The sequence below is a fragment of the Lichenostomus cassidix genome, chromosome 7 (assembly GCF_008360975.1).
Source record: "Lichenostomus cassidix isolate B80296 chromosome 7, HeHo_3.0, whole genome shotgun sequence".
NCBI classification, from domain to species: Eukaryota; Metazoa; Chordata; class Aves; order Passeriformes; family Meliphagidae; genus Lichenostomus; species Lichenostomus cassidix.
The window spans coordinates 18,867,919-18,878,712 of NC_139488.1; the positions used below are offsets into that span (position 1 = coordinate 18,867,919).

The 10,794-nt window shown below is 40.5% G+C and overlaps 1 protein-coding gene across 5 annotated transcripts in view; it reads left to right on the forward strand.

The window, feature by feature from the left end:
* The window catches only part of ABCB11 (ATP binding cassette subfamily B member 11), a 61,628-nt gene extending 51,738 nt beyond the window's left edge, over window positions 1–9,890 (forward strand). For all 5 annotated transcript variants that reach the window (XM_085066527.1, XM_085066529.1, XM_085066531.1 and 2 more), the window contains 8 exons: window positions 79–240; window positions 2,033–2,236; window positions 4,085–4,326; window positions 4,436–4,592; window positions 5,345–5,542; window positions 6,303–6,509; window positions 7,225–7,371; window positions 7,914–9,890. In XM_085066527.1, the coding sequence (XP_084922653.1) occupies window positions 79–240; window positions 2,033–2,236; window positions 4,085–4,326; window positions 4,436–4,592; window positions 5,345–5,542; window positions 6,303–6,509; window positions 7,225–7,371; window positions 7,914–8,114 (1,518 nt within the window). In that variant the 3' untranslated portion in view covers window positions 8,115–9,890. The remainder of the gene's footprint in view (window positions 1–78; window positions 241–2,032; window positions 2,237–4,084; window positions 4,327–4,435; window positions 4,593–5,344; window positions 5,543–6,302; window positions 6,510–7,224; window positions 7,372–7,913) is intronic.
* Window positions 9,891–10,794: the final 904 nt, after the last annotated feature.

Consider the following 10,794-nt stretch of genomic DNA (forward strand, 5'->3'; position numbering starts at 1 on the left):
CATAATTTTGGGTTTGAACCCTTTCTTGGTGGGTATCTCTCTGTGTACAATCTTTGTATTTATTCTCATGCACCCCAGGGATACACCTTTGCCAAGTCTGGTGAGCTGCTTACAAGAAGGTTAAGGAAAATTGGTTTCCAGGCTATGCTGGGGCAAGACATTGGTTGGTTTGATGACCGGAAGAACAGCCCTGGTGCTTTGACTACAAGACTCGCAACAGATGCCTCCCAGGTCCAAGGGGTAAGACCTGGCATCCTATGAATCCTTTTACTATAAGCACTGATTGAAGGCCTAATTTGGTATGTTGTCTCAGAAATTAGCCACCATGCAACCAGCCAGATCAATGTACATCAGTTCTTGGTCAGCCAATTAAGCTATTTCTGTTTATCACAGACTGCCACCGTGGAACTAATAATAGTATATAGTATATCCTCAAAGTACAAATAGGGTCAAACAAGATCACGAAAATCAATAAAATAGCAACCAGCAATGGAATGGGAAGGAACACCCAATACAGAAGTTTGATTTTCTTTTTTTCTGGAGATGAATTAGCTTTTAGCCCCAGAGCTTAAGTATTTGTTTCAAAAACATGTCAAAATAGTATGTTAGTGACATTAATAACCATGTTTTCCAGTTTTCAGCATGGTATTGTGCATGTTGTGGCAATTTTGATTTAAACTGACAATCCACTTGAAAAACCAATCTGAAGTACTGGCTGGTGCTCCAGCTGGGAGTCCTGCAGCCAGTTTAAGTATTTGGGAAAGTGAAACATTAATGCCTGCATTGTGTTCCTTGCTGGCTAAGGGTTAAATCATGCTGAGCTATAAATGTTACCTATCTGAACTGATCCTTTGGTAGAAGTGAGTCAGATGCCATTTACAGCACTCCAATGCAAGCAATTTTCTAGCAATAAGGATGGAGATGTACAGATTTCTTTTGTTGCAAAAATTGTCATGTTTCAGCTTGACTGAAGATGGCAAGATAGTTTTAAAAGTTTAGAGGTTTCCAGTCAGCAGCAATTTCTACAGAATCAGAGAAAGCAGCTGCAAACCTCACAGGCACTTACAGGGCATCTTTTATTTGAAATAAATAAACTTGTAAACCACTGACTGAACGAACCATTTAATAGCCCTTTAAGGAAAATCTTAGTTCCAAGCACATGCAGAGCAGTGGGGCACAGCCATCCAACCCACAGCTTGCAAGGGCTGGGGGAGAACAGAGCTACCTGAGCAGCAGTGCCCTTCACCTTTCACTGCCTGACACAGACCTTGCTGCAGGTCAGGGGAGGAGTAGATGATGAGCATTTCATGCTGCCAAGTTCATATCCTGCGAATAAATTTGACTGAAAATCATCAAGGCTATCACATGTACATTTTTATTCTAATAAATAACAATGTAGTTCCTATTTAGGGTGCTGTTTACTGCTATGAAAGAAAATTACTTTGAGTAAATAAATCAAGTTTATTAAAAAGAATATTGTTGTTGAAGTATATAAGGACCAGATAAATGCATTCAATAAAGTTGATGTCAAAGCTGTATTTAATTTTTTCCTTAATAAAGGGATAGGCAGAAATACCGCTTTGTTTCATCCCTTTTCAGTGATGTTGCTTACTGATTTTAGCACAGCTGAGGCTTTGTTGGTAATAGCTAAGTTACAAAAGGGTCCTGTTGATTATTTATATCTAGATGGATAAATGTAGAGGCTAAACAATGTTTTCAGGTGAGTGATTCTCCAGGGAACCAGGGCAACTGATTTCAATACTTAGATTATCCTTCTCACAATCAGTAGAAACAATCTTCTGAATTCTCAATGGAAAATTTGGTGCATGAAAGGAATATTGGACATTTGCAGTCCTCCTCTTAATACAATTAATTGGAAGCAGTATATCCAAACAGGCTAAATTCCAGTGCAGTCAGTAGCTGTTAGTGCCTTATGTTATTTTAATATACAGTTTTCTAAATTTTTATAGGAAAATTTCTTATATTTGTTTTTGGAGTACAAGTCAATCATGTCTGTTTCTTTTCTTCAAAGGCAACTGGATCGCAGATAGGAATGATTGTCAATTCTGTTACTAACATTGGAGTGGCCATGATCATTGCTTTCTACTTCAGCTGGAAACTGAGTTTGGTAATCATGTGTTTCCTGCCATTTTTGGCTTTATCTGGAGCTGTGCAGGCTAAAATGCTGACGGGATTTGCCTCGCAGGACAAGAAAGCGCTGGAAACTGCTGGACAGGTAATGCTGTCTAAAGACTAATTTATATTTGCAGTCATGGGTAGATAAAAATCAGTCATTTGAGACCATCAGTAATCCAAATATCATGAAACTGGCAATGTTTTTTGAGTAAGTTGCAGTATTTCAGCTTGTCAAACTGTTGAAATACCATTGGGAACTCCCTAACTGCAAAAGCAGTTGCTGTATGGAATGTGACTGACCTTTGAAAAGTTATTGGACTGAAGTGGTACACACAGATCTCTCAGCAGTCTGGTTCACCTTCACTAGGTTTTATTTAAACACCCATTTGTTGGTGCCCTGTGATTATGCTGTCCTCAGCGGTGCTACTTGTTCCCCTAGAAGTGCTCACACCCAAGAATCTGGCACTGAACCACAAAGCAGTATGTGGCTTTTGGAGAGGACAACTGTTCATTCAGTGGGTTCTACTAGCTTAAGAATTACTCTCTTAGCCTTTCCCATCTTAAGAATTAGGACTTGATCAATTGCCCATATCCAGAATGGTTTAATTATTTACAAAAGTCATAAATCAAAATACTTCTCTACAAGGAGAGAAACTTCACTAATGAGTTAAGGCATCAGCTCTTCCTCAATAGAACCATCCAGAGGCTATGATGAAGAAGACACCTAATGCTTCAGCAGTTTTGGTGATGACTGATTGTGTCTGGTGTTATTTTCTAATTTATTTGCCAGCACTGCATCCAAATGCTTAAAACACTGAGTTCTTTCAAAGTGATTGCTCATCATTTACGCTAAACATGGAAAAGCTCAGTCTGCACAATCCAATTCACAGTACCTACTTATCTGCTCTTTCACACTGAATGATAGTGGAAGACATTGACTCTTAATTTTGGCCAGGAAAAGAAACCCCTGAAATTGGATATCTAATTATCTATATGCAGATGTTTTCCTACGTGCTGAAAACATTAATAATCAGTATATCACACTTGCTTCCCAAGTGTGATTATAAAGCTACTATCAAAGTCCAAGCAAACGACATCATTTTAAAACAATTTCTAAATAAATTTGCTTGAGATTAGATGGGTGAAATTAGGACCAAACAAGCTGTCAATTTACTTCTGTAGATCAAATTGTGGTGCCCTTTTTTTTGGGATATAAACCTGAATTCTGACTGGCAACAAATTACAGTATGAAGCCTACAATTAATTTAAGTTCCACAGAAGTTTCTGTGGGGATTATCTCATAATTTCCTGTGTTGCATTTTCCTATGTGCATAGGTAAGCATTTGCTTACTCTTTGCCTATGTACAAGGTAAAAATCCTGGAAATCGTGTCACTGATGATTTATATGTTCCATCTAATCAGCCTTTTGGACATAAGAGAGGGAGGGAGGGTGAGCAGGTGAGGAAACTTAATAAATTCAAGTGGGTTTAATTTATGAAACAGAAGTTGGGGATAGCATCCCTTTTAATTCTCTGACTATTGCTAAAAGTAACACAAAATAATTGAAATAAACATATTTAATTAATAAACCCACGCAGTCAAAGAAGTTCCTAAAACCATCTTTCCTTTTGTGGATGTCACATTTATTCACATTATGTGAAATAAGTCTCAAGTGAGAAGTATATGCCTGATTCCCTAGGAGTGCTTGCAGTAACAGCTCCAGTGGAGCAGCAGAGCATTGCTCTCGAGGATATCAATAGGTAATCGCTTGTAGGAACTGTTCTGTTTAGGCTGGCTGATGTTTGGGGCCAGTCTGTATCATGTCTGAATGAATTTGTATATTGTGTTGGTGTCCTGAGTTCATGAAAGAGCCATGAATTTTTGAGAGCACATGCTACATTTCTAAGTAAAAATTAAGAGCTTTTGCCCATTTTTTTTTCTCTTCCAGATTGCCAGTGAAGCTCTCTCTAACATCAGAACAGTAGCTGGAATAGGCAAAGAGCAAATGTTTATCAACAATTTTGAGAAGCACCTGGTTATGCCCTACAGAGCTGCAATCAAAAAAGCACATGTGTATGGACTCTGCTATGGCTTTGCCCAGAGCATTGTGTTCATTGCCAACTCTGTCTCGTACCGATACGGGGGCTTTCTCGTTGACACTGAAGGACTCCACTACAGCTTTGTGTTCAGGTGAGAGCCTGCCCAGAGACACAAACAGGTTTCCAAAAATTCTGGGTTCAGTGTGGTGTTCAGTCTCCTGATGGCTCCCCAAGAGTGACCATGTCTCACTTCCCCACAGGGTGATCTCTGCTATTGTCACCAGTGGAACTGCTTTGGGGAGAGCTTCTTCCTATACCCCAAACTATGCCAAAGCCAAAACGTCTGCTGCACGCTTTTTTCAACTGGTTGATCGGATTCCTAAAATCAGTGTTTACAGTGGAAAAGGGGAGAAATGGGTAAGAGTGGAGATGAGTAATTTGTGATGGCAGTCAGTTCAATACAGACATGGAAGCTGCACTAATGATTTACGAGTCAGTGAGGATCAATGCTTTAGAAGAAAGTTATGCTGATTGTAAAATTTGTATTTGTCTTTGCTCTTTTGGCAGCAAGTTCTGTACTAGACAGCGAGAGTAGTGTAAAGTTGGCCATTAGGAATTTGTCAGTGTAAAACTCCTATAAATAGGAATGGAACTATTTGAATGACTCACATGATTTCAAATTCTTATTTCTTGCTCTACAGTTTATGACAAACCTGACTATTGGTATTTTATAATGGAGGTTTTTCCATCCACATCAAACTAGTGGGATTTCATGAGGAGGCAAAGAATTGTTGTCAGACAAAATGAAAATGCTCAATTTCTGGTGAATTGAAAAGTCAAACCACAAAATTGAAATACAGTGTCTGTATTAAAATTAAAAACTTACCCATTTGCAAGGCAATGCTATTTTCAGTTGATGCCTCTGACCAGTGCCATGCAGTAAGTGTAAGCAGAAATAGTGTTATGACTAATAGGTTCATCTCTAGGACAGATACTCCAATATAGTTTTTTTTCCCCATTTCCAGGGATAATTTCACAAGCACAAATGTTGTATTTTAAACAAAAGATGCAAGAATGGATCTGAAGAAGAGTTATTTTGTATTTTACAATTCAGTGTTGAGCTCAAGCTCACTGTAACATCTTTCTTCCTTTTTTTTTTTTTTCCACAGGATGATTTCAAGGGAAGCATTGAATTTCTCAACTGTAAATTCACATACCCTTCTCGGCCTGATATTCAGGTCCTGAAAGGACTCTCTATATCTGTTAAGCCTGGACAGACTTTGGCATTTGTTGGAAGTAGTGGCTGTGGTAAGAGCACCAGTGTCCAGCTTCTGGAGCGTTTCTATGACCCTGAGAAAGGAAGTGTGGTAAGCAAAGAAAATTTGATTTCTGTGCTGTTGCTTTCAGCAATGCTCCAAGGGCCTACTGCCTGTGTCCTACTGTGCAGCCTAGAAGTGGTGGCACATACACGTGCAGGCACAGGCTTCAGCTTCTTCTCATAAGGACAGATGTAGACTATTTGGAAAATTCCCAAGTATTATCTCAGATGTATTCAGAAAAGATCAGAGAACTACAAGCCTCAGGTGCACCCTCATGCATTATGCAGACCATAGGCATTTGCCTTGGTAGCTTCTGTATGAAACATAAAAATGTGTGCTGTATGTTGTGAGTGCACAAGCAAAAATCAAGTCTGAATGGAGCAACAAAGAGCCTGGGACCTGCCTAGATTTAACTTCAGTTATTAAATTACTGATAGTTTAAAGAGATTTTGTATGTTTTCCTAAGGTAAATACCCATCTAGATCGATTTTCTCTTTCTCAGGAAAATATCTGTGTGGTGATCACTACGAAGGCAATAAAGCATGTGCCTCACCTTAAGCAATTAAATAGTTCTCTAGGACTTAAGGCTGAGTGAATGGTCTAGTGTTTGGCTGGATCAAAGCCATACCACAAAATACACATCATGCACAAAGGAGTCAAATATAAGCAATTCAACCTATCACATTAAATCAGTTGTGTTTGTGTTTTAGTGATATTGTTAAATAATTTCATTTTGCTATAAACTATTTGGGTGTTGCAGGCTGTTGTTTTGTAATGATGTTTCAAGTTTTTTCCCATTTCCTTGTAGTTAATAGATGGACATGACTCTAAGAACATAAATGTACAGTTTCTTAGATCAAAAATTGGAATAGTGTCGCAGGAGCCTGTGCTATTTGACTGCAGCATTGCTGATAATATCAAATATGGCAGTAACACAAAAGAGGCGACGATGGAAAAAGTCATAGAAGCGGCCCAGAAGGCTCAACTGCATGATTTTGTCATGTCTCTGCCTAATGTAAGTACCCATGAGGCCTTGGCTGCTCAGTGTTCATTGCAGTGGGAGTTGCTCCAAACCAGTTAAAGGTTGCTACACACATGCACCTTTTATTCCTTTTACAGCTGTAACAGTAGGAGCAGAGAGGGTGCTGTGACCATTCGTTGTGTTCTGAGAGTTTGGGTGTGAGTTACTACTGAATTCTTACATAGTAGGCAAATACATAAATCCTGTTCCCAGCTGTGGGAGATTTGCCTGAGTAGAGCAGATAGACAAAAATATTTGAAGCTGGCTGCTTATGTACACGTAAGAAGTATTTAAATGCACTGCAATAATATAAATATAAAAAGAACATATAAGGTATGAATACAATGTAGGCACAGAAACAAAGCACTTTTCTAGAAAGCCCTTAAATCTCTTTTATCTTCTTCTCCCAAATCCAGGGCAGGGAGAATTCTTTTTGCTTCAGACAACTCAGCCAACATCTTGCCGACACATTTTTCTTCCAGGCCCATCACTGTGCTGCCTGGGCCTCAGGGCCATGTGCAGACAAAGCATGGCTTGGATACCTCTTTGCAAACACATGTACTGCTCTACAGTGCTTCTGCATTCCCAGGTTCTCAAGGAGGCAGCAGTGGTCAGCATTCTTGCTTCTCTCTTTCTGCTCTTCCTTTACACTGTGTACTGGTGTGTTAACTTACACCTGAATAAAATGTTCCTTTTGTATGTTTTTCAGAAATATGAAACTAATGTTGGGGCTCAAGGATCCCAGCTGTCTCGTGGGCAAAAGCAACGCATTGCCATAGCAAGGGCCATCATACGAGACCCTAAAATTTTATTACTGGATGAAGCTACATCTGCCTTAGACACAGAAAGTGAAAAGGTAAATGCGCAGTGATAAGCAATAAGGGGAAGTTAACACAATGGCCTACAACACACAATACCTTTTCTGTTCTATAGATATTCCAGTGTACTCCACTACACAGTTGCATGTTATTCCCCATTGTGAATTCAGTACTTTCACCTTTAATGATCTTTCCAAAAATTGCAGAAGGCACAGCTGTAAGAAAAAGCAGCCAACTCCAAGGGCTCTTAAACTGCCCATGAGAGGCAGCACTTTTTCAGAAATGTGGGTATTAATTGTCTGGATTTCAAAGCATTCAGTTGGCATTTAGCATGTCAGCAGAGCAAAGGCTTAATTTCTACTGCTGTCTGTGTTTAGCTGTCCCTTGTTTGTACTGCTAGTGAACAGAGTTCATGGCCCAGCTAAGCACATCAGCATCAGAATGTCTGATTTAGCCTCATTGTCTCTTTTACAAGTGTTGCACAATATGGCTAATCAATGCAAAGCAATTGGGTTCCTGCAGCTCTGAGCCCTGTCCAGTTTGCCCATTTTCGCTCTGACACTTTGTCTGTTGCCTTTAGACCGTGCAGGCAGCGCTGGATAAGGCCAGAGAAGGGCGCACCTGCATCGTCATTGCCCACCGCCTGTCCACCATCCAGAACGCTGACATCATCGCTGTGATGTCACAAGGACTCATCATTGAAAGGGGCACTCATGATGAACTCATGGCCATGGAAGGAGCCTATTGGAAGCTTGTTACTACTGGAGCGCCCATTAGCTGAATTACTGAGATTTGAAATTTGAAATATTTCTGTAAGCAAATACTTGGGGTTAGCACCAACTACATGTATGTTGGTGCTCCATTGTGCTACAGAGTGCTCTACCATCCTGTGAGACCTGTGGAACCCTGAATGTATGTAGCTGTCTGCATCAAGCACACTTGTCCTGCACATGCAGGGGACTAAGCACAGGCTGATGCATTCAGGAAGTAGCTTATCCCACTAATAAGGGAAAGAAAGCCTGAAAATGGGAAATATCTTTTCTGGTGATCTGTGGAGTTGCCAGTACCTGCAGTCAGACTGCACAGTCCTGTCATGCCTCAACTAGCAATCAAAGAAGACTCTGATTCAGTGTTCTGGAAACCACCCCTTCTTTAGGTAAGCTGAGTGAGTGAAAACAGCCCCACAAATGATGCTGTACATCTGAAGGGGTCAAATCTGTCCTAACATTTGGTCTGCAGAGGATTACAGCAGAGTCCCTTCCTGTGCATACAGAACCCCCACTCTTTCACCCCATTGTACCGTACCACACACGTCAGAGGTGCTGTTGGGGGAGGCTGGGCTTCCCTTGTGTGCACCTGCAGCACTGACACAGCTGTGCCCCTTCAACAAACCAGTCAGTACTTACAAAACACCAGGCTCCACAAAGTAAGGAAAGTAATCAAGGTAAGGAACAGAAGCTGGTGAGGATCATTTCCTAGCCCACCACTCTCCACCTAACAGTCATCACTCTGATCAAAGCTGTCAAAAAGATTTCTGAATAGGAGTAAATGCCTTAGTTAAATTAATGTAAAATTCTGCAGTTAATCATCAGCTATGTAAACCACTTCTACTGAGACTGAGATGGATATGTTCTTTTTTTCAGAAAGCAAGATAATGATGAGTAAAGGTGGAAAAAATAGGCATAATTAGCTCTTTGTATTAAATAGAGTTGATAAACAGAGCAACAATGTATTCAGAAATGACAAAGGTCAGGAAGGAGCTTCTTTTGGGAGAAGCTTGTATCTGTCAGTTTATTATGAGATCTACTGCAGGTTTCACTGAAATATGTTATCAGTTATTGTCTGCAGCATAACAGGACTCTTTCCTTTAGGGACTGGGATCTTGGGGACAAAGCAGATAGAAAGTATAGATTAGAGTTTCAATATTTAAATGTTGATTTTAAACAATAGGTATTAACTGCAAAAATCATTCACTATGTCCTAAAATCTGCACCTGGGCTGGGGCAGGGTGAGAGGGAGCAGGTTTCCATTTACTTTACAAGAAGTGACACCACTTCTTATAAAATACTGCAACAGTACCAGTACTAGAATAGAGCTGTAAGGGTAAAAAGTTTATTAGGATACCTCCCTTAATTCCAAGCAGCAAAACCCAATTTCAACTTATGTACAACTGCATTAACAGAATTACTGCCACAAACCCTACTGAACTCACACAGCTGGCACTGAAATGGCTATTTTCCCAAGGAAGTCTCTATTTTAAACCTTAACTGAAAATTAAAAGAAAAAGCTGCATTATTGTCTTTAATCTTTTTAGCCTTTTTATGTTTCAGAGCAATAAGTAGCTTGATGACTCAGGACTGAAACTATTGACAGAGTGACTATCAATAACCTAGTGACTTACGTATATGATATTTAATTTATATTAGTATTATTAAAAGTAATGTTAGTATTATTTAAAATTACAATGACTATGTATACTTATTTCATAATTCCTTTTCCTAAAGGACAACACTTTTCTGACCCGAATTAAACCAATAAATTGTATTTTTTTACTGGCTCTTGTGCTCTAGCATTTCTTCTCTTACTCATCAACTAAGCACATGAGTATCTTGCAGCAGCCAGCAAGTATTTCTGTGTAATTGGATCATGTCTGTGACAAGGGTTTGCTGTTCAGGATGGAGCTGCTGAGAAGGCACTAGCCCCTGCCTGGACAGGAGCCTGCTGTCTCCCTGTAGGAGCACAGGGACATGGCCCAAGCTGGGTGGTACTGCTACAGCTCTTCCATGTAACATCATCCTGTTTTCAGGCAGCTAGGAAATACCGAGAGCTGAGTGTTGGGAAGTGTGCTACAACAGAATGCACTCACCATGTACACAAACAGCTGCACGTTCTTGGGTGCCACCTCCTGCCACTTTACTCCTGTGTGCTGTTGACAACCAGTTGATGATAAAGACCTCTGGTTCCTATGCAAAGGGACTGGATTGCAAGTGGCGCTACTGGGTGTGTCTGGGCACGAGCAGCAAGCCTTGATGGAATGCCCGGTGCAGAGCTGGACTGGCCTTGGTGCTGCAGCTGCCTCACAGGTAAGAAGTCCCAGCCCTGGGGCTTGGTGACAATCTTACCAAACCATTCCAAAGTCATTTGCTTACGTCTTTCAAGCTAGCCCTGAGTTGTTAGTCTTAACAGTAGATGGTGTCATTTGGTGTCTCCTGCTGTATGCTTTTCTGCATGGTCCATGGCAGCTGCATTTTTCCAACCACCCCATTCCTCTGGATAGGTAAAACCACTATTCTGGTTTGGGATAGCACCTGAGTAACTCCTCTGCAAATACATCCCATGCTCCACCTAGACTACTCTGGGTAGGAACAGCTTGTCTGGGCCCAGAGTCCTTCCACTAGGAAAGCTGAACAGGGAATGGGGAGGATAAAAAGATAAGCTGTATAGTAGCAGAAGTGTTAGGA